This window comes from Amia ocellicauda, chromosome 19 (genome assembly GCF_036373705.1).
Source record: "Amia ocellicauda isolate fAmiCal2 chromosome 19, fAmiCal2.hap1, whole genome shotgun sequence".
Classification (NCBI taxonomy): domain Eukaryota; kingdom Metazoa; phylum Chordata; class Actinopteri; order Amiiformes; family Amiidae; genus Amia; species Amia ocellicauda.
Window position 1 is genome coordinate 19160150 of NC_089868.1, and position 27000 is coordinate 19187149.

The window sequence follows — 27000 nt, forward strand, 5'->3', positions numbered from 1 at the left end:
TAATCTTGATTGTTGATTTGTAACACCTGCTGCTAAACATCGTAACACTATAAGAAATGGGAATTTGAAACACAATTGAAAATGGTTCTTCTTTTTATTAGGCACTGTATTACAAATGTGTTTAAAATGAATTGAGAATCTCTTCATTCATGCATTACCAGCATTTACAGGTCATTTTAATAACTTCTTCATTCAGAGCAATGTAAATACAGAAACTGACCAGTGTTTCTTATACTGTATTTGCAGTTCTTTTGTTTTTATTAGTTTATAGTATGAAGAAGGAATTTAGTGTTCACTATGTTAATGGACACATTAACATTGCATCCCAATCAGTAATTTTAAAGACATGTGAGTTAGCATAGGTTATTCCTTATTGAAAGACTCATTACTAATCTACTGAACATAGGAAAATGACCATAGTGTAATAATAAGGAATGTAATTGTTTGTTTGCTTTGAAGCTTCCTCTTATTTATTTAGTTGCCTTTTGTTATAGTAAATACCCTGGGAGCTATATTTCATCTTTAAGAAGGCCTTTTCGCAGCCTGTTGCACAAAAGGGTTCAAATGCTTTTACAACAGTACTGCTTTGTGTTTCAGGGAAGGTCAATGACATTAACTTGTCTGTCTTCCACTTCCTATCCCCAGGGTTGGACCCCTCTAGTAAATTCATGTTTATTGATTTGTCAATGTCTCACAGCTTTACCGTGATCAGTGCTGGGGTTTTACCTGAATTGCTTCAGAAAAAGCATAATTTATGGTCCCAGCCCAAGATGAAATTTCAGAACAATTGAACATAAAGTAAGAGACACATAAGTTGGCTTGCAGCTTGTCCAGGTAAGGCGTTTGGTAGCATTTACAACCAGTAAATCTAATGTTACAATGTGTGTAATGGTTCTAAATGAGTTCTTTGTAAGAACAGTCTGCAAAAGAGTTGTGAATCTGTGCAGTTGTGTTGCAGGTCCTGTATTTTTATGCTACCATGTCAAATATTGCAACATAAAGGGAATAATTAGGAGCTGCTGGAGAGATTGAAAACACTGCTCAGAGACACAGACCCTTGAGGCTGAGATCGATTACAAACGAAGGCTGAAGGTCAAGTTGGACATCACATGAAGTAAGTGACTAAGCTTTCTTAGTAATTAAAGGTGAAAAAACATTCCAGTTCCCTTTTTATCCAGTATGTCACTAACTTAATCTCAAGAATAATCAATTTTGATAGTGATTCTTGAGTAACCATCTTAATGAAATCTTACTGTATTCTAGCAAAATGAAGCATTAAAGTAGATCAAAACCCTATACTAAACCAATACGAAAAACATGCTTCTATTTTCATAACAGCCTGACCTATCTTGAATACAGTGCCCATCACATAATGGATATCTGGATCCATATAATTGGTCTGTGAGTGACAGAATGTTAACAACAATTTGAAGATGCTATCAAATGAGAACATTAAAATATGAGGACAATTATAAAAGTCTATACAAATTATCTAAACAAATATTGTTTCTAAATATTTCTGAATTTGGTCACCTGAACAGGGTAGAGTTAGCACAAGTAATAGTGACTTCATGATTACTAATTTAAAATCAATTAACCTTTGCCTTGCCAAACAGACATATATATCTTTGAAAATGTAAATTATTTACAAATACTGGGCACTTATATAAGATCCTAACCAAAATTAAAATAAAAAGCGCGTGTCAGTCTACGAGGGCCAATTCTTTTACAGTTAAAAGGTAAACATTATTAAATCCCAGTAATAGATTTGTCATCTGTTCAGTCAGTTAAATTAAAATTTAAAATAGCGTTCAGACATGTTGGGGAACGGCTTTTCTTCCCCCCAGTGGCCGATATCGCTGTGGTTTGGAGCAGTAACACTTGACTGGTTCTTGTAAGCACCTCTAGGAAAAACATCAGCGTCACAATTCGCATTTGCAATTGTATGATAAAAGAATATATTTAAGTTTAAGTTAAGCTCAAACAAGTCTAGCATTCCAGTCCTGGCTAAATGCAAGTGCAGGTAATCTATCTCACACTCATGGACTTATAAGCAATAGCATATGCCATCTAAATCTTCATTTAACTCTTTCAAGTTGGCTGTGGTGGCAGCATTGCTCTGCTCTTCTGGTTTGATACTCTCCTTCGAGCGGCTGGACTTCATTCCTGTTCGGGCTCTTTGTCCTCACAGTCCTTGTTCTCTTCCTCTGGGTCCTCTTGTTCGGCCATCAGCTCCCGAATGTTGTTTATGCTGGCAGGAGTTTGTGGCTCTAAGTGGACAGGGTGTTCCTCTGTTTTGTCTTCTTTTCCTTCAATCTTTTCCCCTTCTGTCACTTCTCCTGCTGTGTCAGGTACGGACTCTTGTCGGGCCGTGAGTAACAGTGCATCTTTGTTGGGAGATTCCTCCATGGCAGAACCGAGGCCGAGCAATGCCATGTTGTCTGCCAGAGCTTCCTCCGTGCCCGCTGTATCTGTGCTGGCTGCTGTGGCATCACCCTGCTGCGGTGTAGTCGGGGCCTCGCTTTCCTGCTTTTCCGCCACCAACGCACTCTGCGAGTCTTCGGGCTGAAGGGGTTGTTTTTCTGCAGGAGAGGCTGGCTGTTTGGCTGGACTGGCATGGGTGGTCCCTGGTGGCGTCTTGCTCTCAGTCAGGCTGGACTGGCTCACACAGTGAAGGTCCATGCTGTCTACAAACAGGTTGTGCTTCTTGGCACTGGCAGCTTCTTTCACCACTGCGTGCAAACCAGAAAATAACATGTTTGGTTATATTGCATTAGAAGGAAACGTTTATGAACATCTCCAGTATTTTTACTTGGGCATCAATAATAATTATAATTACAGGGAAAGTAAGGTTAAATCTTTCATAAAGCCTTTGTACATTAGATTCAGATAAACAGTTGACACCAATAAATGCAATCTTTATATGCATTGCAAATTAATTCTGAAGCATAACCAGTAATAGTTTTACTTTTCAAATGTCTTATGTTTTCTTTTGCAAAAACTCCCAATTTTAGCTCTGCAGGTCTGTAATAAATAATTGAATGGCTCTCCATCGAAGCATAGCATGGTTTGCGGAAGCTCACAGCTCCATCTAGTGAATAATTCAGCAATGCGCCCCCACTGAAAAACCCTACTTGTCCCTGAGAACTTGCTGCAGTCGAATGCAGGTACTGTAGAAAGATGCAATCAAATCTGTACACAATTTCTCTGAGGAGAGCAGAAATCACAAAGTAATATGCAAATGCATTGGGGGGGAGGGGTTCCACAAGGTCACGTTCAGACAATCGGCTGTGCTCATCTGTGTATCTTTAATCTTATTGGAGAGTGTATTGGATGACATTAGTAGACAAATTACCTTTGCCAACTTCATTCTCAAGAGTCTGCAGCAGTATTTCTTCGTAGACATTTTCCACTTGGATGAAGTTGCTGTAATCAGCAAAAATAAACTGCTCGAACTTTTGAAGCTCCTGAAAAATAATTATAGAAGATATACATGTATATATTCTCACAGCAAGTTGCTTGACAATGATGCACATAAAAATAAAATTACATGATTGTGTCTCAGTTAAATTACCAGGACCATTGCAAGCATAAGTAGGTCTCCCACTGGTTTACACAGCAGTGTATATAGCAGATCACTGATTTTCAGGTTTTTCAGCTTAAGCAGTCATGTGATTGAATCAAAACTCAGTGTAAGCTGTTTGTTTGTTGGTAGTAGAAGGGACACGGATAATGAATTGCTTACGGGTTTACAGCTGGGAGCCAGGCTCTTCTGGATGGTGGGCAGTGTGATGTCTATTAGAGCCTCTTGGAAGATTTTCTTCCTGACGGTGCTGCTGTCATAGTCATATTGCTGTCGCAGAGAACAGGGGTCACAGAGATCAATACAAACCGCTTTTTAGAGACGACCAGTTTACATTAAACCATGAATCACTACTATATTTGAAGTGGAACTATTTTATTATACACACTGCACATTTTCTTTGAACACTTGGACGGCTGGTTAAAATAAATAAAAAATATGATTGACAACAAGCACTGTGACCCTTGTCTTGTAGTTTTGTGTAATGCAGCGATAGGTAATATGATTTCCCCCGACTTTATTCCCAGCGCTCGCTGTAAAGGCAAACTGTGTGGCGTCGGTCTATCTTTTGAGCTGCGTACCTTCAGCACTCTCTGCTTGGCCTTTTCAATGGCAGTGGGGACCTTGCCTGAGCTGTCCTTCAGTGTGCTGGACAGTAGGTGTCCCAATGTGAAGGCGACATTCTCCATCAGCTTAAAGGGAAGAAAATACACAGGTTACTTTCACAGTGTAAAAGAAAGCGTTCTGTAAGAAGCCTGACTGACCACAAGAGGGCACTAGAGATTACAAATGACCAGTCCACATATTCCAGTGGTGTCTCCTTAAGTTTAAGAAATTACAATATATTAAATGTTAAATAAGGAAAATCAATAATTTAAGAGGGTATCAAATATGTATTCAATGCAATTATTAAAATATCCCATATTCAGTTCTTGCAGTACCAGGGTATTTGTAAGCAGCCCACCTGTTGCATGTGGTTCTGGGTGCTGTGGACCAGGCGGCTGGTGTTGGAGTATTTGAAGCGGTTCCTCAGCTCCTGCAGCTGCTCTCGGAGGACCTCCACCCGCTGGTAACAGTCATGCAGCTTCACCTCTCCCAGGTGCTCCAGGGCCTGCGGAGGAAAGGCCAGGGTGAGCTATTATTTTTTTAAATGTATTTCTTAGCAGATGCCCTTATCCAGGGCGACTAACAAAATAAGCGTAATACAAAGTGCAAAAATACAGTTCAGTACAAGGCATCAAACATTTACAAATTCAAATTTACATAATACAAAGCAATTCAAAGAATAATACGTTGTACACATTCCAATTTACACAAGTAAATACAATAATGAGGTCATGCATTCTCCAGTGTCAGTACAATCTCTGCAGCCTGTGAAATTGCTGGGTCAGGTAGCCAGTAAGTGTAACTTCAATTGCCCAAGCTGCTGTATGTCTGTTGCGCTAGCTGAGCTACTGTCTCACCTTCTTCAGGACCTCCGGGTTGTTGCGCTCCTGGAAATTCTGGTTGAGTGCGTCAATCTCATTCTCAAAGAGGGCCCGGACATCGCTGAAGCCCGAGCTGATGGGCCCCATGAGCTCCTCCAGTATTGAGGCCAGGTAGGGCTGGACGCTTTCAGTGCAGCACTTCACAGCCGGCTCCGACACGGTGGCTGCAAGGCCAGTGGGACAGAGTCACTACAGACACAAGGGACTAACATCCAGGCTGAGGAGCATGAAGTATCTATTCCCCACAGGCCCATCCTGAAAGTGAAGCCTCACTCTATTGACACCCATGTGATCGCAGGGGAGCACAGCTTGGGCACATTTAACCCTCCAAGTACCTTTCAACTTCCCAGCCAGGAAGTTCTTGGAGTTGAGTATCTGGTCCATGTCTGAGCGGATGCGGGACTCCAACTGCTTGGCTGTCTCTTTGCATGTGTCCTTCAAAGTGTTCAGCCCCTCAGAGACCTGCTCCTGGACCAAGATGTAGGCCGCCTCCAACGTCTGCAGAGGGAAAGGGTTGATAGGGAGATGGACCTTGCTAAACATCCATCACAGATCTGAGAGTGCCACACCTGGTCAGGTCAAAGCTTAGAATAGTCTTTTCATTTTTCAAACTCAAAACAAGAGCATACTTACAGCAAACCAGACTCTCTTCCTCTCGTTCTTCTTGCCCTTGAGTTTGGGCAGCATCTCCGTCTGCAGTGTGGGCAGCAGCTCCTCCATCACCAGGTTGCTCAGCACCTGTCACGGGACGTACAGGAGCATCTCAGTGACCGAACACAGCAACTGAAACAAACCATATGGGCTTGGCCAAATCACTAACTTGGACTTATCACAAAGTACGGACCTGTACCCTATCACGGTTTAATTTACTATCAGAAGCCACATGAAGACGCAATTGTTGTCAAGTTTGTCATTTGCGATTTGTGGTCAACATTTTGATTTGGTCTCGCCCAAAGTCTGGTAAATGTGTAATCATACGTCTGAAACCAAGACAGTGTTAAACACTCCAACTCCAACGGAGGCCACACAAGTTTACCCAAATTTATAGGCTCCTCTCCCGATTGTTTTCAATGGGAGAGCAGGACTGTGAACACAAACAAACAGCCTCTATTGTAATTTGATTGTGTTTTTGTTTCCTGCAGCCGGGGACACAGCAATAACAATCCTTGATGTTGAATGAAAGCCAAAAACCAAGCACTCCTACATCGTGTTTGTCCGGCAGCAATCTTCCACTTTAAAGTATAAACATGTGATTTATTCTCATGAGCTACGTTTTGCCAAATAAAGACACGAAAGGGTACAAGTTTGCAAGTTAGTTGGGTAAAAATTTTGTTCTGGTTCAGGCCCGTGTGTTATTCATCACTTTTATACCTTTCAGTTTTCTTTAAAGCATGTGGGTATACCAACCTGCAGGGAGAGGTAAAACCGTTAGGATGGGGAGTGGTGTCAGAATGTGGTGAAAAAAGAAAAGAAAGAAAACTGATTCTGCCACAAATATCACGTCAAAAACATCCTGAAAATCTTTGTGTTCAGTTGGTAGAATGATCTATCTGGCATTCCTGGTTCCACATTCACCTGTGCATATATGTCTAGTATTCTCTCTTTTTCAACTGATATTCCTACATACAGTACTGTGCAAAAGTTTTAGGCAGGTGTGAAAAAATGCTATAAAGTAAGAATGCTTTCAAAAATAGACATGTTAATAGATTGTATTTATCAATTAACTAAATGCAAAGTGAGTGAACAGAAGAAACATCTACATCAAATCAATATTTGGTGTGACCACCCTTTGCCTTCAAAACAGCATCAATTCTTCTAGGTTCACTTGCACACAGTATCTGCTTGAGGAGACCATTAATTCTGACCAAATCCCCCAACTCCAGAAATGCAGCCCCAAATTTGCAAGGAACCTCCACCATACTTCACTGTTGCCTGCAAACACTCATTCCTGTACTGCTCTCTAGCCCTTTGGCGAACAATCTGCCTTCTGCTACAGCCAAATATTTCAAATTTTGACTCATCAGTCCAAAGCACCTGCTGCCATTTTTCTGCACCCCAGTTCCTGTGTTTTCGTGCATAGTTGAGTCTCTTGACCTTGTTGCCACGTCGGAGGTATGGCTTCCATGAAGGCCACTTCTGACCAGACTTCTCCGGACAGTAGATGGGTGTACCAGGGTCCCACTGTTTTCGGCCAATTCTGAGCTGATGGCACTGCTGGACATCTTCCGATTGTGAAGGGAAGTAAGCATGATGTGTCTTTCATCTGCTGCAGTAAGTTTCCTTGGCCGACCACTGCGTCTACGGTCCTCAACGTTGCCTGTTTCTTTGTGCTTCTTCATAAGAGCTTGGACAGCACATCTGGAAACCCCTGTCTGCCTGGGAGAGACCTTGCTGATGCAGTAGAACTACCTTGTGTCTTGTTGCTGTGCTCAGTCTTGCCATGGTGTTTGACTTTTGACAGTAAACTGTCTTCAGCAACCTCACCTTGTTAGCTGAGTGTGGCTATTCCTCACCCAGTTTTTTTCATCCTACACAGCTGTTTCTGTGTCAGTTAATGATTGTGTTTCAACCTACATATTGAATTGATGATCATTAGCACCTGGTTGGTATACTTGTTTAATCAGACACCTGACTATATGCCTACAAAATCCCTGACTTTGTGCAAGTGAACCTAGAAGAATTGATGCTGTTTTGAAGGCAAAGGGTGGTCACACCAAATATGGATTTGATGTAGATTTTTCTTCTGTTCACTCACTTTACATTTAGTTAATTGATAAATATGATCTATTAACATGTCTATTTTTGAAAGCATTCTTACATTACAGCATTTTTTCACACCTTCCTAAAACTTTTGCACAGTACTGTATAACTGAATCAACGTCTCTGATTTGCATATGGCATTATTCTGTTATGAAATCGCCTCCATCAGGGTGCTATACATTCCCAGGATGTCTTTCCTTCATCTGTATTTCAATACATTAATATAATGCAAAAAACAGTAGTCTCTGAAGATGGTTTTAATGTTTAAATGCTGAATAAATATGTGTGTCTACATGCATGTGTGTGTAAATTATGTGTCAGTATATGTGTGTATATAGATACATTACATAAAAATCTAAAAAGGCATTAACAAGAGCTGTGTAATTTCATGTCTATTGTTAATAGCGGTTCACACATGCTGTTTGTCAGGGCTGTTATTGTGCTGCACAGAGGTGTGAACTAAAACAAAGCTTACATTAAAACATTAAAACAGAGGCATTTCCTGCATAGCAAGGGAATTTCCTCCACACAGAATTAGCTCAGCAGCCGAAAAAGGATGCAGGTCCCCAACCTAACCTTATAAATCACATTTCTGAAATCCTTATGCCAGATTAGGTTGCATTGTAATTTGGATACTTCCTTTCAATCTCTGTAACATAGCGTCACTTTCAGGGTGAAGAAATATCCATGCTTTTCCAGGGAAAATAAAATGTCTGGGTCAAAGAAAGTGTTTTTGATTGATGATGATTGTTGTTGTTGTTTTTGTAAGTGGTAGAAACCTATACATTTGTGTACAATGTACGTGGGGCTGTAAGATTTCTGTATATATGGTGTTCGTTTACCCATATTTTGAGGAGATTAATTTTCTTAAACTCTGGAAATCAAATTTACATGACCAAACAAATTTGCTTCCTTTTACCTTCATGTCAACACTCAGCTGCTGATTTTATTTCACATTCTCTGTCATTCAAACACAAGTGTTATACAATGATTTTAGTCACCCACCCCCCATCCCATGCTACTGTAACTGGCATTTCACTCTCACACTTTGACTGCATGAACTTCCAGTGTCGGTTTTCGTCTTGTGAGTTGTTTTTGACTGTTATTGAAGCATTAAGTTCTCTTCATTAGGATGCAGCTACGTCTTAATGACTGATTAAGATTTAAAGGCAAAGGGGAAAAACTGAAAGCCTTAAATATACTGAATAATGGTATTGTTCCAGCTTGTGCATTCACACATCCCCTTGGCCTCTGGTTCCATGAAAAATAAACATGTATTTTCCATCTAGTGCGCTAAATTTGTAGGATTTGCTCTGTTAATGGAATATACTCTTTAAAGGCACAGGTTGTTCTAGTCTGATCCCTGTGCTGTGTCTAGGACGTAACTGTCAGTTTGGGTTGAAACTAACAAAGGGCCCCTTTTAGCCCGTCTATGTTCCATGATCACTGCTGTTGACATGTAAAGACAAGACACACTTCTGTCTCAGCCCTTAGTAAAAACGTTAAAAAGATCTGCCTGTGGCACACCAGTCACTGCCCCCCCACTGGCCACTCCCTTGGAGATAGTGGTAGCTGTGCCACACAAAAGGGTCTGGCCTCCCCATTAAAAACATTCAAACAAAACTCTTCTCTTCTATAATCTTCACAGTTTATTTATTTATTGTGTGAGAAATTTCCCAAATTCCAGGGCACACCGGGTCATGGAGGCACAATCTGTAGGAAAATCCTCTGATATTGGCTATCTGTGTGAATAGCACTGTTTTAGGGAGGGGTGGGCAGTTTGTCCTCCAGGGGCAGCAGGTATTACAGGTACTTTCAATAAACAACAAATTTAGATCTGGTATAAACCCGTGATTTGACTTCTTACCCTAACTATTACTTCAGTGAGTTAATCAAGACCCGAGGTTGAATGCCTTTCCCTGGTCTAAGGTTTTTCCTAACGGGACCAGATTACCAGTAACCTACCCGCACATCACTGCCGATGAGCATGTCCCAGGACTCGTAGTGGCCCTTCTCCTGCCTGTAAAACTGCACTGCCTTCAGGAACGCCTGCACTTCACATGTGTTATGCTTTAGAAAATCTGCAGAGAGAAAAACGACGATACGTTTCAGAGGAAACATGTCAGACAGGACGCTGTACTGACAGATAGTATGTCATTGTGTTCAAGTCATTGCATATGTTGTAATACATTAAAACTATTTCTCAATAATTAAAAAAAATAGTTTTGCATATATAATAATGTGCATTAAATGTAAATATAATGTTAATTTAATTGTATTATGAAATTAGCTAAAATTAGAATAACTTAAGATTGGTTTGAATGAATCGGAATGAAATTATTGAGCAATATTGAGCAATGCGTTGTTTTACCAGAAGGGTGACATTGTGCATGGTGACAATTAGGGAAGTGCCCCCGTCTAAGGGTTCAGAATGAACTGGACCAGCAATGGCAAGGATTCAGGGAAAGTAGAGGACTGGACTCATTGGCCCAAATCAATCCCCAAACTGGTTTCAGATCCAGTCTATCTGAGATTTGACCTTTTTTAATCTTTTGTTCTCCCCCTTTTATTTACAAAAACTAATTCTATCAGCTTCCTCTTTTGGTAAATATTTGCCCATTTTTGTGGTAAGGAAAATTATTTCATTAGTTTCAGGCAAAGTTTAAATAAGTTGCATTTCTCTTCTTTCACAGTCATGTGCTAACGAAGCTGCTAACCACTAACTGACAAGAAAATGATGAAGTCATTTCCACACAGGAAACAAACCTCACGCTACTGGTTATTATTAGAGGATGATAGAGCCAATTGAAGAATACCAAGAAATTTGGTGAGCAACTAATATTAGCACTTTGCATGCTGTAAAAGTGGGGTCTGTCTGCTAATGATGACTAAATGTGAAAATGTTTCCACACCTGGTGTCTCTACTGTCATGCAATACATCATCTTGTGTGCATGAAGATGACTTTAATCTGCGTCACTGCAAACTCCCTAAAATGCTCCTGCTCAAGTGTTTTTCTCTCGGTTTCTGACTTAGCCCCAATGCCAGTCCAGTTCAGGTGCCAGAGCCTGCTGTACCGTGGTTCTGGTGCCGGATGCAGTCCCCAAGAATGCCAACGAAGTGATTCTGGGACTCTTCGTTAGTGAAACAGAAGTAGTGGTCCTTCCGGTAAGGCAGCCGCAAGAAAACAGGAAATGGGCCGGGCATGGTGACCAGGGGAGGTGAGGTCTCTTCACTCACACCTGCAGGAGAAAGAGTCTTAAGTGTAAAAGCAGGCTATGTCCCTTTTAGTTTTTTGTTCCCACTAAAATCCAGTTATTTATATTGCAGCATGAGGTAGTTCCTAAGAATATATGCTATATTTTAGCAGCAGGGAAAGGAAAAGCCTATGTCCTACAACTTGAGATGTTCAGGCTGCATTCCAGGCTGTCATGTGATGGGAGTGTCCGGTAATGGTAGTGCCAGGATGGGCAGAGGGCGGGCTGGAGAATCGGCTGTTTTTTGCGGTTGCTGGCACCGTCTTAAGTCTGCTGCTCAGAGGAGTTGTATTCAGACTCTTGTTGACACTATGCCCAGTGCTCTTTTTTGTTGCTTTCCCCCCCCTCAGATTATTATGGTGTTTGCCTTCAATACTTTTTCATTGTCGTGGCATTGTGGTAGCAAATCTGGTCGAATTCTAACTGGATATTCTAAAATCGGTTTAAATCAAATTGATATATTCTTAAAAAAAACAAAAAAAAAACATAACTGATTCCAGATGAGTTGATTACATGGTGTTTACATATATCTCCAGATTACTCTTCCATATTTCTGTTTTAGGAAGAGCCTTCTCCCTAGTTATCTCCTCTATTTCATGAAAATAATTTCCTGGTCATTTCAGCAAACGTAATTAACGCCAGACATTTCCATACATGACGGCATCAGTATCCTTACACAATTAATTTAGTTTTATTGGTTTTGGAAGCTATGGAAGCATATGGACACAGATAGACACAGAGGATGTTTTTTCCATACATTATGTCCAAGGAAATGGGAAATTACATTTTCCTGAAACAGGCAAAATAACCACATTATTGTAGTCTGTTGTTACTTGTATTACAAAACACACCTTCCCAATGCTTTAGATAGGTGGCTCTGAAAGGGCATGTGACTAGAAATACAATACTTCACAGACGTCTCAGTTTCTCTATACCTGGCTTTAAGGTGGGAGTGACTGTGACAGTAATGCAAGGCTTCTATTCATTCCCAAAGCCTTTATGCCAAGCCTTTATGAGGTATACATCTATCATCTTTTAGAAATGATTCCCTTTTCCTCTGGCCTTGTTAACATAAGAAAAGGGTATTTCTCAACAGGGCTGGGCGTTCTGCCTGACAATACCCTGTTGGTCACACTCACTGTTGGGGTCGGGGAAGGCTCGGTCCACTAACGCGTTGTACTTGTCCAAAGACACCACGGCAGTGCCTCCCGTTGGCAACAGCCTGTATCTGGCTTGCGCTCCTTTCACGAATGCCTGCAACGAGAATAAATACACAAGCCAAGTGTAAGTCTGTTGAGGTTGAAGTTTCTCGTCTCTCTCTCTCTCTTTCAGTATTGACCCACAGGGATTCGAACGGCCTCTCGCACAAATCCCAGTGACCGGATCTGTCAAACAAAGTGCTTTGCTCACCTCGTAGTTGTCGTGACACTCGATGCTGTAATTGGCTCGGACCACCACGAATCTCTCCTTCCACTTCTTTATTTCATCGATATAATGCAACATATGCTCTTCATACAGAGGCTTCCCCGGCTCTAGAGGCTCCTACGGGGAGAAACGAGGTGCGTTATTCAAACTGCCTCTCTGACTGCAATGTGGGGGTAGTTTTAAGTTCTGAGGAGGCCTCCCTGCTGCTCACCCTTTGTTTGAGGAGTTGTGTCTGTGCTGTCTTGTGCTGCTCGACCTCATCGTGCAGCTGAGAGAAGAAGGCCACAGAGTACTGGCGTCTGTAGTGAGGGCTGAAGTTCTTCAGTTCGGCTTCAGCTCGTCCTAAAGGAAAAAATTAAAGAATGAGTGAATGTACCATTTTTGGGGTTGACGTGATGAAGACCATTATTAATTTGGTCAACAATTTCACTATGACAACATGACTGAGCATATTAAACATAAACATTAATGCTGGGGGGAGGGGGGGAATAAGGGTTTCTTCTCCATTTTTCCATTGGTAATTTTTCAGCTTGACACTGTTTATGAGTCACGCTTGCTTCATTGTAAATGTTACTGTACAAACCTACCATGTTTAGTTTACAGATACAACAGGTATGTTTATAACATTTGGAACATTTCTAGGTCACCCATGGTTCTAACTGTCTACAGAGTGGAGTTTCTGCTACTGGGTAAAAATCTAAAGCACATGTTCAGTCTTAACTTTAGGAATAATGTCAACACACTTTAAAGACACGCTACTACAGATGGCTAAAGGAAGGTGGTCATACTGCAGTAGTCTAATGATTTAGAGCCACTGCTAAACTGTAGATCCATGTACAAATTAAAAAAAGTTATCGAGCACAGACTCATTTCCATCCAGGTGGAACTGGTTAATATTGCACATGAGAAGCCACAGATTTATATAGACTGCTTTGGTACATTCTCAAGCATGTTGGGCTGGAACTGACAGCCCTAATGTACTGCCAGCGTAATGAGTCCAGCATCACACTGATTATTTTCCCCACATTCGCTTTCCAAACGCACTTCTGCATTAGCAACTGTTTACTTGGAACTAGTCACAGATTTCCAAACTTTTCTTTTTCTCTCTCCCTCCCAATTATTTGCACTGGAATTAAAATGGTTTCCAAGGAGAATGTAGAATATGGAAGCGTGCCTTTTTGGCTGAAGAACTGAAGTTTTATTTCAGGCAGTATATTACACAGGGCTTTGTGCTGATTTCACTGATCACATTACACTTTGGATTACGCAGCGAGTTGGTCATTTAACCCCAGCAGTTAAAATAACCCAGAAGAATGAGCAGGGAATACAGACAGATTTGTGACAGCAGTGATCCGATCTCTAAAGATGGTGTCAGTTAGTTTGTTTTGGTTTCTCCTCTGCCACACAGATGTTTGTGATGTCTGCTGTTCTTGAAAATCACCCACCCACTTTTTTTTCCCTCGGCACAACTGATGACTTAAACATTACCCGATGCAGCTATCAAGTAAGAGATGTTTGTCTATGCTGGGGTCAAAATGACTTTCAAAATGTTATAATTTATATTGCTAGTCTGGGGATTAAATTACTCCTACAAGAATAGACAAGAAATGGAAAACATAGTGTAAAGGAAAGCTCTAGTCAAGGCAGTGACCGTTGGACTGGTGATAACCCTGCGAACTGAGGCATCTGAACTTCTGGCTCTGAGAAATGAGCAGAGACATGTGTTACTTTTTCCACAGCACCATCGCTTTAGAGAACTCTTTGATAATGCGCTGGCCTCCTTAGTTCATACCCTTTTTCTTATTTTTATTTATTTTTTTGGAAAACAAACTATAATTTTAAAAGGCCTCATAAATTAAAAATGCTTCCAAAAAAATCCAGGGAGGAATAAATCATTATGTTGTCTCTATTTGGAGGAATGCAATATCATAACAACGCAACTGAAAATATGACCTCTGGCAATGTTTTTTTTGTTGTTTTTGGTTTTGTTTTCTTGAAAAGGAAGGGGCTTTTGCTGCCATAGTATCCTGCACCTTACCTGCTTCTGTTCATACCACTGCTTTAGACTTCAGTGTCTCGTTTGCCCTACAATACCACTACTAAAGTAAATTGAACTAATCAAAATTCAAACTAATAATATCCAGCTGCAGCTACATAAAATCCTCTTTAGTTGGTATTGTAGTTTGTTATACTAGAATGATGCATTCGAGTGAATTCATTAACATCGCCTAAAAGTACATTTCCAAAGTGTGTGAACTAGAGTAAAAGATTAAAGCAAAATAAATTGTAGTATCCTGAGGTTGACCGCCTCAGAGGGTCAACAGTAACTTCGGAACATCTGACATCTTCAAACCTGGACACTGCACGTGCGTTAGTGTTTTGAGAAAGTCTTTCAGATCCATCACGGCTGGCACAGTTCAACAGTGCTGTGGTCTATAAAAAGGCTTTCAGAATCGTGCTGGAAACATTGTAACCCATCATATTCTGTTGGTGTGCAGGGGATACAAATACCAATCACTCGGTAGATGCACTGGCAGAACAGCCGGCCTCTATTGTAAGATAAATGCCTCTTTGCAAAGGATAACAGGAACATGCAACCCACTGATGGGGGAAGGTAGCTTTACAGTTAATTACAGCACCTACATGAAACTAAAATGAGCACCTCGCCTTGTTTTTTGTAGTTTATTTTGTCATTAAAGGCAGTTTGATATTACACACACTTTAGAAATAAAGTGCAAAAAAAAACTTAAATATTTTGAATCGTATTTCACAGTAGACTACAGCGGTTAAACCGAAGCTCTGTAGGGGAACTGGGGAGAGGGAGAGACTAGAAACCGCTTATCTGTTGAAGCTTTTAGCAGAAAGGCCAGGGGGAAGGCACAGAAGCTAACGATGCACAGACAGATGGATTGTCAGGGCTGACCCTAAATAACCCTGGAGGGCCTTGTCAGCAGTAATACAGACTGATAAAGACACTAAGAGGCAGGGATGCGAGGATATAGGAAGTGAGGATGAGAAAGTTGATATCCTGTGCCAACCAGCATTCCTATGCTGTGAGCGCAGTGACAGTCCTCAAGTGGGTTTCATTAGAAGGGCAAATGGGCTGGGCGACAGCACGACTGTTTACTAGACTGCGATTTCCCCGAGGCATGTTCTTCTACATGTAACTAAACTAGAATGGGTAGAGCTTGATGCCTTGTAGACATGAATGGTTACTGTACCACAAATAAGACACAGGTTGAGGTCTCTACTAAAATAGTGTGAATACATCCCAGAGTATGTTGAGTGTGTATTTAGTGTAGGCACAAACCATGCACAACCATTCTCATAATAATAATCATCATTATGAGTATGTCAAAAAGCATGTATGTGTTTTTCAGAGGTTTCAGAAATTCTCAGCAGACAGCAGTCAAAAAGTAACACGTTTATTACAATCTAAATAAAAACAGGTTAAACCGAAGTTCTCCTCTCCCATGAAGTCTTAACCTATCAGAAGTGACTTGACCCTGTTACAGTCCAACCATACAAATAGAATTCCCATAATAATTAACAGATGCCTGAAATGAGTTATTACTGTTGTAGCTGTGTGTGTGATGTGTTGATGTGGAACTGGTCAAAATGATATTAGCCTTTACTGCTGGTCTGCACACTCCAGGCAGCAAACGCAATTATCAAGGCCTTTGTTTTGCCCAAAAAAACCCCAACCTGTATAGTGTTTGTGCTGACTGAAATAACCCAAAGACAACAGCTATATACATCCCCAATAAACTAACCATTAATGTATCCCACTAATATAAAGAAGTACAAACAAATGAATGCTTTATAAACCAAACAAAATGAACACCATGACAACATTAGTAACATTTCCCACTACACAACTTTTTTAATGAAATGTCATACTGATCACATGTGTGTGGTTTCAGGAGATACATCTGCCCTTAATATAGCTCATAAACAGTGTGCGTGAGCCAGTCTTTACGGCTCTGTGGTACAATGATCGTGGAGCTATTAGGTATATGGCTGCAGGAAAACCAGTCCAGCATTCCTTGCCTATTTAAGCTTTTGCCAGATCCCTGTTTGTAAACCCACACTCACTTCAATATTGCTCCACTGGCATATTCCTGCTTTAAATCTATGCAAATTCATGGGAGAGCAACAAAGCTCCATTCTAGGCATAATCGTGCTTTGGAGCACAGATCACACCGTATTTTTCCATAATAAAGCTAAGTGGAAATAATTAAACTACAATTACCATAAAATCAAATTGCAGGATGTGTGAGAGGAGATAAAGCATGTTTTTACAGATGCCCATTGGGGAGTGAAACTGGAAGGTGAATATAAACTCTTTGGACGTTTGCTGCTGTTCCCATTGCTAAACCCAGTGCTAGCTGGAATCTTCTACAATAGTAATGGGTTTTTAGAAGAGGCATTTTAAACCACAGAGAGAAACTGGGGAATTGTTATATGGAAACATAGAAGGCAGGGTTGATATTGAAACATTTGCAAATGACCAATATATTACAAGTCACAAAAGACTCAGAGGAATTGTATCTTGTCATCATAAAACTACACATGCATGTGGGTTATCGTCCAGACCGTATTTTCTTGGTTTACTGAAATGTACGTTAGCATAATAAAAAGGTAAAGACCTCTTTGGAAGATGAATCCTTTGCCAAAATGAGATAATCGTCAACAAGGCTATTTCCCAAAAGGATGAGAGCCTTTCTACACCGATAACTCGAACCTACATATTACTACACCGGACCATCTCCTACGCAGCGTGGATATCCTGCTTTGTTAGCCCAGCGTCTAGACCGCTGGCTTTGTAGCGGAGCTCTCCTACAGATGTGTGTGCAGGAATGCAGGGGTTTCCTCTGTAGCAGGAAGCTGGGGAGAGCGTATCTTTAGACAGGTCTCCAGAGAAGGCAGCTAAAAGGATTGAGAGATCAGACTGTAATGGCTTCTCACAGGAGACAGGTGCCTTTGGGGGGAATGTACTTCTTAGGATTCATGTATAATAATAATAATAATAAAATGGGCTGAAAATTTATAGAACATGCACACACACCTCTACATCCCTTTACTGAAGGAGGTTTCTTGTTGAAAAATGCAAATCTAGATCAATACATTCAATGATTTGTGGTGGCTCTTGTGAAGTGCTTCTGTGTTTTTTATTTCTAAGCCTGCTGTACTTTGTTCTCTAGAGTGGAAAGAGACAAGCCCTCTACTATCTGCACTTTATGCATGAATGGAGGAATGAATATCCTACCTGTCCATCTGTATCTAAGAAGACTGTGTATGTAGTGAAGAAAGAGGCTTATTCACTTATGGCTCAGTCATCTGTTTTGCCTTCAGTGTTTGCATATGCACATTCAGGTGAGTTCAAAGCTGCATGTGATTCTGTGTGTGATTGGGTTCGTTTTTATTCGCTCCTATTCAAACAACTTAATTTCTTAACTTTGCATTTTCATCAACAACCACCACTGACATTTGAATGGGACTTTTCTTATTGGATTAAGCCAAGGAGCAAAAACCTGCTCAGTGTACTGCTGTCTCGGCCAGAGATCGACTGGTCCAATGGGACCTGCTGTACCTGCCCTGCTTAGCTGAGTTTCAACAAAACAGGCGAGAAATATATTATGATTAAAATACCGATACGACAAGGTAACTCAATGCCAATGTTTTTTTAAGAGACCAGATGTAAAAATACAGCTTCCAGAGCAGGGGCAGGATGAGTTATATGCTGTTGTTGCTGGTCATATATATATAGAGCGGAGATATCATATCACTGTCCTTTTGTTTTTTACGAAAATGTCCTGTCCTGTGTTTTTCTAATGTATTTGAATTGTACTGATAGATGTTTGCTCAACTTGTGTGACAACTATCCAACAGGTCTGACTACAACACCACACATTATGAATCTATATGCACATACTGTCCCTAGCACTGACATACTGCCAAACAAAACCTAACCAAAATGTGACAAATTATTAATCCTAGTCTTAAATGTGAGGCAGTTATGCTCAATCTTCAAGACCTGCAATTCACAAACTACTCTGAATATTTTAATCTGCTGATGGTTTTGAAATAGACACAGACAAGACTGGGGTTTTTGTGGTTTAAAGGACATGGCGCGTCCTTGTATCTTTTCAAACCCGATACAACTAGTTACAGTAGGTTGTGGGCTTTAAAATGATTATTAACAGTAGTTTCTAAGTAGTGCAGATTAAAATTAATATTGCAGTGGAGAAACTGTGTAACTACCTATATATAAGTGCCTATATATGTGTGTGTAAATGCTGTAAAGTAAGAATGCTTTAAAAAATAGACATGTTAATAGATTATATTTATCAATTAACAAAATGCAAAGTGAGTGAACAGAAAAAATCTACATCAAATCCATATTTGGTGTGACAACCCTTTGCATTTAAAACAGCATCAGTTCTTCTAGGTTCACTTGCACACAGTTTTTGAAGGAACTCGGCAGGTAGGTTGGCCCAAACATCTTGGAGAACGAACCACAGTTCTTCTGTGGATTTAGGTGCCTCAGTTGCTTCTCTCTCTTCATGTAATCCCAGACAGACTCGATGATGTTGAGATCAGGGCTCTGTGGGGGCCATACCATCACTTCCAGGACTCCTTATGGACAGCATTTTTTCACACCTGCCTAAAACTTCCACAGTACTGTATATAGGATGACAGTAGAAATCTTGCAAATGCCACAGAGAGAGGAGTGATTCAAAAGAACGAGGCAGGGTTAGGACCCAGTGGCTTGGCCGGCCTAGCGGAATAGATGTGTTTTTCCTATTTCTGGAAAGTCTGGAAAGTGAATTAAGATATGCAAAAATGTTTAATGTCTATAAAACTGCAATAACGGTGATATTGTGTAATATACCATTATTTTGTTCATAAGCTTTTTATTGATTTGTCAGGTTGGGTTTGTTCCTAATTCATAAACATGCTGTCATACTAGCACACTGCAGAGTCTTTACCTGTGGGATATGGTTCATGCTTTCTATGTAACATCATTATTGAATCCCACCCAGATCTGACTGTACTGACTGTTGGCCCCCTTTACTGGAAGGAGGAGAAGGCTGCTTGGGATGGAAGTGAAAGCTTTTTTCTTTTGGGATCACAGCTGTCATAAACACATTCACATTCAAGAATGACATCACTGTAGGAAATATGGCCCATCCAGGCCAAATAGATAGGAGAATATTGACAGTAAAAAAGGGGAGACACAGATATATTAGCTTGTCCATATCAAGTAAACTGAAAGTCTTAATAACAACAGATGAGACCAACTCAGTTTTATTCACTCTGGATGGTTAAAAAAGGAGAAGCGAATTTAACACATTATAGCAAAACTCTTCCAAATAGGAAATGAATATTCTGACAGAAGACTGAGAAGCCAGGCAGTAATAAAAGGAAGATGACATATTCGGTTGTCACTGGGAGCTGTAGTTGAGCAAAGCCCTAATTATTGTCACACATTTTACAGACAGACGTGCTTCAGCTAAGAAAGATACATCACAGTATTTACATACTTCCTAATTTGTATAATACCTCATGACAATCAGTAGAAACACAGAAACGTGACATTGCGATCTAAAACAACTTCACCTGGTTTCTCCATGTCTTTATCTTTTAGTGAGCAACTCTGTTAAATACAGATGTGGACCGTCTGGCTGATAAAAAGTGCCCTCAGCAATGCCATAATCAACACTTCTCAAATCACAGCATTTGAAAACCCTCAATGCCATCTCCCTGGACTATCCTCTCTGTTCTACCCTACAGTTGGCTAGGATCCCTGGAGGCACAACACACCCTCCGAAAACCTGTAGCAGTTACAGATTGTTTAAAAGCTAATTTTACGTTATTATTTTGGTCTGAATTCACTTCTGACGCACCCGTGAACTCCCTCAATGATTTACATATACCATTTTCCTTGAGTGTTTGTACCTATTACGTGTCAATTGTATTATACTGCCCTACATACTTGTACTAGTGTGTAACAATGTTTACTGAGATGTACAGAGCAATGATGCACATTCCTACACCCTGAATACAGATGTCTTGTAAAGGCAAAGGCCATTACAACTGCAGTTGGAGAGGATCATACAGAAATGTTGATGTTGCAGTGTACATTAGACCGCCCCGCCTAACTTGTTCAGCAACTTCTTTTCTTTTTCTTTTTTAGATTACATCATGTCAGCAGTGCTGGAAAGTTACACAACAACAGTGCTTTGTAATTTCACCATGAGAAAGCCTGTTGAATGGTAACAGTAAGTCGTGTCTTTTGCATTTTGTGCAGTTTTGCATTTCCTTATCTGAAATATTTGAACTTCCCTCAACTTCCTTCACATGGACATTTCTGAGAGATAGGCCATCACACTGTGTATCATGTATAATGTTCTTTTGTTGCTTCTTCTAGAACATAAATGGGACAAAGTCTAACCATGAGATAGCCCTGGCAAATTCATGGGCAAGGGAAAGTGTGCAAAAGCCATGGCCCAGGAACTATTGCTACTTAATCATATGACCACTGAGAGATCTCTCTAAACATGCTTTAAGCCAAACAGGGAGGGGGGAACATGTCAAAGGCACACAAATGGAAAGGCCTAAACAGACAGACACACACTGTGACACAATCATATTCTGCTTTACAGGAATTTCAAGTATTCAAAACAGGTTGTTTCCTCTCGCTTGCAAAGTAGAAAAGTTAATCTAGGTATCTGTTTTGGTTATCTGTGATGCTTCATACACCTCCTGTTTTGAACATAAATGCACATTATTTGACACAGACTACCTTTACTAATTGGATTAATTAATTGTAACTAACAATATTGAGATTCTCACTGTATTAATGTCCCCCACTGTGTTTTTCGATTTAGATTATTATTCATATTACACTGAGCTATAAACTAGCTTAGCCTATTCGTGCCATATAAATTCTCAGCAAGTCCCAATGACAGCCTATCAGGTTTTGAATATCATCAGCTTCTTGTGACATCAGTTCAAGTCCCACCATGTGGCAGGATTATATTATGAAAAATAAGAACTTTGTTCAAAACAAACTCTGCATTTGGCACATCTGTTGAAAACCCTTCTTCAGTAGAGAAAACGGTTTCCATATGAATAAAGCCAACATCTTAGCTTTTAATAGACCATATTGTACTTAGAAACATATTGCCAGGAAAAAGTGATTGTGTAAAGACCACAGATTTCCTGCAGTCTCGATTTTAAAAGCACGATGGTGCATCAGGCAGCTGTAGAGTCTGCAGGCGAGGAAACACCAGTCCAGCCCTGTTACCTGCAGATGTTTTTGCATCCTTAGTTAAAACTATCCTCCTCACAAATATGCACTTTCATTTCACTATATTGTGTTCTCACAATATTCACAGTTCTCGTAAAGCTGTAAGGATTCAAAATTAGTAATACACTACTTAATACCTGTTTATAATTATATAAAAGGTAGCATTTATATTACTTTGTAGAATCAAAATATTCTATATATATGGGCCAACTTGTATACCATGTTATTGAGTAACATATTTGTAAGCTTTAATAACATGTCTTATACAAATTTGTATAAAACTTATTTGTGGAAAGATATTGAAAACAAGAATATCAGCACAGATCTTTCTTTGGAAGTGTCTCCACAGTTCATAGATCAGAGCACTGGGACCTTTGAAAAGGCAATAACCATGATGACATTGTGGAGGAATGCTCAGTTAAGTGAACGCCACTCTTCAGAGAGTCTTACTCACCCTACGAACACCATGACATCATTCAGAGGAGGAAATATTTAGTACATCATACTAATTTAAACCATATTTGTAGGTGGTGTTTGAGTGGGGCATGCATTTGTAGAAAACATTTTAATTTAATTTTAAATCATGATTGATTTCTTGTACTTCAATTCTACAATATATTTTAAATACATATAAAAAACACACACATCATTTTGAACACAAAGATGGTCCACACATTATGTAGGATTAATCTACTTAATTTTGTTAATAAACCTATGAAAATGTCACATTTTTAAAATGTGATATATTCGACTCTCCTTATACCTTTCCCCCCCTGTTTTCTTTGCATTCAAGGACTACAACAACAACAGCTGATTAAGCAACAGCTGCAGACATGTGTGACAAGCAATTAATTTGCTAATGACAAAGAAAAATAAAATGTGGCACCTACGGATAAGGAAATACTCTGGCCTTCATACAAGCATCTGAAAAGTTAAGGATGTCAACTGTGCTGGAAGGTTTAGCCATTTGATGCTACAGTTGACTACAGTTGACCCTGCCATTTCAATCGGCACATATCTCAGATCTCAACATTTCTTGGATCATCTCAGGATCAGGCTTTGGTTTACACTAAGATTGTGTGCCATATACGGATGAAAAGAGACTTGAAAACCTTGACATTTGTCATGGTCCACATATACCCATGCAGAGTTTCATAATAATGTTCACATATTTTGAGTGTGATAGTTAAATTGCTTTGATCTGGATTTTTAATGGCTCTGTGTTAATATCCTGTATCTTGGGAAGGCTGGAGTCAATGCTGATTGTCCTAAACCCTAAACTGTCAACTATAGCTACACAATGTCATTAATTGTATCATACTAGTCACCTAAGAGTTACTTAGAAGCTGAAATACAGCAGCTGAATATTGATTCATAACCCGAGATTACAAATAATTATAACCACAAATGTCTTTTCAAACACGCAAGTAAATTCCACAAACCAAAGAAGAAAGTCACTGTATAGAAAGCTGTAGTGGTTGAAAGAAAATAGTGACAAGTCACAAATTCTCTATAAAGGGATATACTAATTTAGGTCTGACAGCTAGACTTGATCAAAACTACCGATACATACTATGTGTTGGGACTTACTATCTGTGCGCTCAAAATAACTAACCTAAACTCTGAGAGTAATTTGTACTTACAAGATAGTTTTTTTTATTAAATTTCCCCTGGGGGACTGCAAGCATGATTAGTGTGGAATAGAGTATCACATAGAATGAAGCAGTTTTAGTTGAAATAGAGGCAGTAGGACTCCTCAGCTGGTCAGTATGCTGATCTGCAGAGGGCACAAAGGCCGTTGATGAGGAATTATGATTACCAAACATATTTTCAACTTATGAACCAGGGTATTCTTCCTCTAAATCAAAATGACAATGTGTACTGTTGAGATGTCAGACCGAACTTACATCAGAAAGGGGTTTTTTGTGTAACATTTTAAAACAGTGACTGCATTGAGTTTCCGAGGTGCTCTGTTGCTACATTCGTTGCTTGTCATCGTGCTGAAGTGTCATGGGAAGTACATCTAGGTTAGCAATGTGTAGGTTTTCATCTGCTGCCCCCTTAACACTCAGTAGAGTTGCCCAGCAACACACAACACAAAACAGAGACGAAAACCTTAGTTTCAGACGGTTTTGGAAACGCACATCGGTCATGATATGCAGTACTCCATGAATAAGACGAGACACGCTGAAAAGAGTTTGCTCCCGATATTGGTTACTGTATTCAAACTGCCAAAGACATCTTTCTGCATGAAATGCACACAATTCAAATGTATTCAAATGTTAATTTTGATGTACATGTTTTCAGTGTACATGTTATTTTTTGCAGGGGGTGGGTGGGAGGACTATGGGGGGATTTCACCAACACAACGAGAGACGGGGGGCATTTAACACACAAACATCATCCTTCATAATCTAATCGGCAATCTAGCATTTAAAAATGTGTGAGGACACCAACACACTTCAAAATTAGACACTAGCGAAACAAAGCTTATAAGTTAAAATGTAAGGAATGCAACCTTGCTTCAGGCAAGGCAAGGGAATCACTATCTTTCAAAATTTTTCAATTTTCTTACAAATGCAGAGTTCAGCTCGTGGAATATGAGCTGGAACTTCACCCATTTCGAATGCAGCTCATGATTTAAGAGTCCTATGAAACCTGCTGGACACGAAAACTGGCATTTCTGTCCTGCTTACAGAAAATTAAACCCTTCTTGCACAAAACGTCTCTCCAGCTCAATGTGAACATAGCTGAGGTCATGGAGTTTGGCACAAGGAAGGGGGCTCTCTAAACCACAACAACAGACGGGTGACTCTGTGATCCAGAAAGGGTGTGTCTGTTTGTGTGGCTTTTATTGATGCACCATTTTAATTTGCCCAAACTCTTTTTTTCGCAACTGGAATGTAATCAATTAAGACACTCACAGCTTTTAATTTATCTTATTCTCATTCTCTAGTTTTACTCTTGTAACATGATTAAATATTAAGTTATTTGAATAGGAGCTTCCCCTGTACAATCAAAACTGAGCATATTCTGGTCTTTTGTAGCTCTTACACAAAATCTCTGAGTAAAGATTCAGCATTAAACAAAATTACAAATGATGCTACGTTTTAAATAACTTATTAACAACAACATTCAATTATGTTCATACCTACTAGTTAAGTGGTTCAATAGGCTGCTAAGAAAAAAATAAGTCATAAATATGTGTTGGAAACGTTTATTACACATAATTGCTTAATTCAGTCAATCCCAGCCACTGATCATTATCCTGTGAGATTCCACTTTCTATTTATTCAAATTGAAATTGTGACTAATTCAATTAAAGCATAGCCAGCTATTGAATCTGCAGGTTGGGTCTGATTTACATTTCAGTTGTGTGTGTCTTTCCAATATAATATTCAGAAAGAGAATAACATTTTCAGATACACAGGGCTGAGCAGTGAGGGTTTGTTGCTAATTATTATTATTATTATTATTATTATTATTATTATTATATTTTTTACTATAAACTAAAGATTACCTGTATTATATTTGAAATGTGTTGCCACCTAAACATACATTTCAAATAAAATAAAACATACATCTCAAGTTGCCAGTATTGTAGCAATGTATGCATGCACTTTAGGTTCTATGTAAAACCTTGTTAAAATGTTCTGCATAAAGAAACTGTATGTATTTGGGAGTATAAGTGTACACGTGTGTTGGGATGGGTGTGGTGCATAACAACAGGGACAGTATGCAAATGTATATGCACGTTTGTTTGGTTTTGTTTTTCACACGAAGGTGCACAATACTATTTTTGCTTCAACCTAAATAACGTGTTAACCCCTCAAATCAATTATTAACAAAAACGCACGTACAGTTTTCCAGAAATGAATTAATGGAGCATTGCTTCAAACAGAAACAGTGATCAGAAGAGATCTTACCTGCAGCTTCCCTACTGTAGTACCTGCTCTAGCACCCTATACCCACAGTTCATACTTGTTAAAATAGGGGAAATACAGCGAAATCGTCTGCATAAGCTCACAACCAACCCAAATCAGTCTGGTGATGATGAGCTGCAGAAAAAAAGCTTTTATTTCCAAATGCGTCCAATAGATCGACTTCAAATGATAAGTGAAAGATCCATACATCTCTTAGAAACTGTGTAGCAGGGTGTGCACTAAGCTTACTGCAGCCTCCAGCGGGCTGAACCCTTTGCACAGTTTGTAGTCTGAAATGAAATTCTCCATTTACCTCTGATGTAGTTGGATTTGCTCTCATCCAGAAGGCTGGAAGAAGATCCTCCCATAGTTATAAGTTTGTCCTTCGCTGCTGTAGAGGCTTCAGGTGCTTTGTGCCCTGTGGAGAGCAGTTCAGATCCCCTGCCTGGCGCTCCGGAGCTGACAGTCAAGTGACGGGCGGGCGGGGAGGCGCAGTGTTGGTCGTGCGCTGCTATCTGTGCGCTGGATCGTAAACTTCCTCGACCTGTGCTGCAGCGCCGCCTGCTCTCATCTCTGCTGCGTGTGCTCACTGTGAACCTTTCAAGTGCTGTGTGTTGGTTTTTATTTGTGTATCCCACCCCATCCCCCCGATTCAAGCAACGAGTTACACAATAAAAGCATCAATGGATACAGAGTGTTGATTTAGACCCCAGTGTTCCAGAACGGCCTGTGTTCTATCAATTGATTGCATTAGGAATAGTTGTATTTGATATCTTTATAAATAGGGAGAAAGTGCGACATGTACACGGTTTTTTGAATGGCAATGCAACAACGTGTTTAATATATGCAATATCTGTGTGATATGAAGAGATGAAACTATTTTTATTTATACACGTGGAGTGTGGTATTAAATCCTCGCCCTCAATTCATATTGGACCGTGTATCAATGTATTTCATATACAGTCAATGATTTATTTATCCCGTGCCTCCATGTGCCAAGTGTGGTTGATTATTTACAGGGTCGGGATTTTGCCTTTCAATGCGTTTTTAAACGGGTACATGAATCCAGTGCTGTTCAAAAGAGTGGGTATTAGTGAGTTTTTTTGATTTTATTTTGCACTGTGTGCCAAGCTTGTGCAGATGTTGGTCGAAAGCTGTATAAGCCTTGTGGGAGGCTTGAGATACTGCATGCTAGCCTATGGGCAATTACCTGAAGAAATTGAATATGCATTTATTTTGTTTTATCATTAT

The 27000-nt window shown here is 39.8% G+C and overlaps 1 protein-coding gene across 1 annotated transcript; it reads right to left on the bottom strand.

The window, feature by feature from the left end:
- Positions 1-75: 75 nt before the first annotated feature.
- niban1a (niban apoptosis regulator 1a) lies at positions 76-26325 on the bottom strand. Its single transcript, XM_066692052.1, has 14 exons — positions 26063-26325; positions 12722-12852; positions 12496-12627; positions 12225-12339; positions 10906-11070; positions 9796-9911; positions 5704-5808; positions 5406-5568; positions 5047-5234; positions 4548-4694; positions 4165-4275; positions 3746-3853; positions 3356-3467; positions 76-2732 (listed from the first exon to the last, which is right to left on the bottom strand). Exons 1-14 carry the CDS (start codon positions 26115-26117, stop codon positions 2161-2163), a joined length of 2220 nt encoding a protein of 739 aa, XP_066548149.1. The 5' UTR covers positions 26118-26325; the 3' UTR covers positions 76-2160.
- Between the last annotated feature and the right edge of the window lie 675 nt (positions 26326-27000).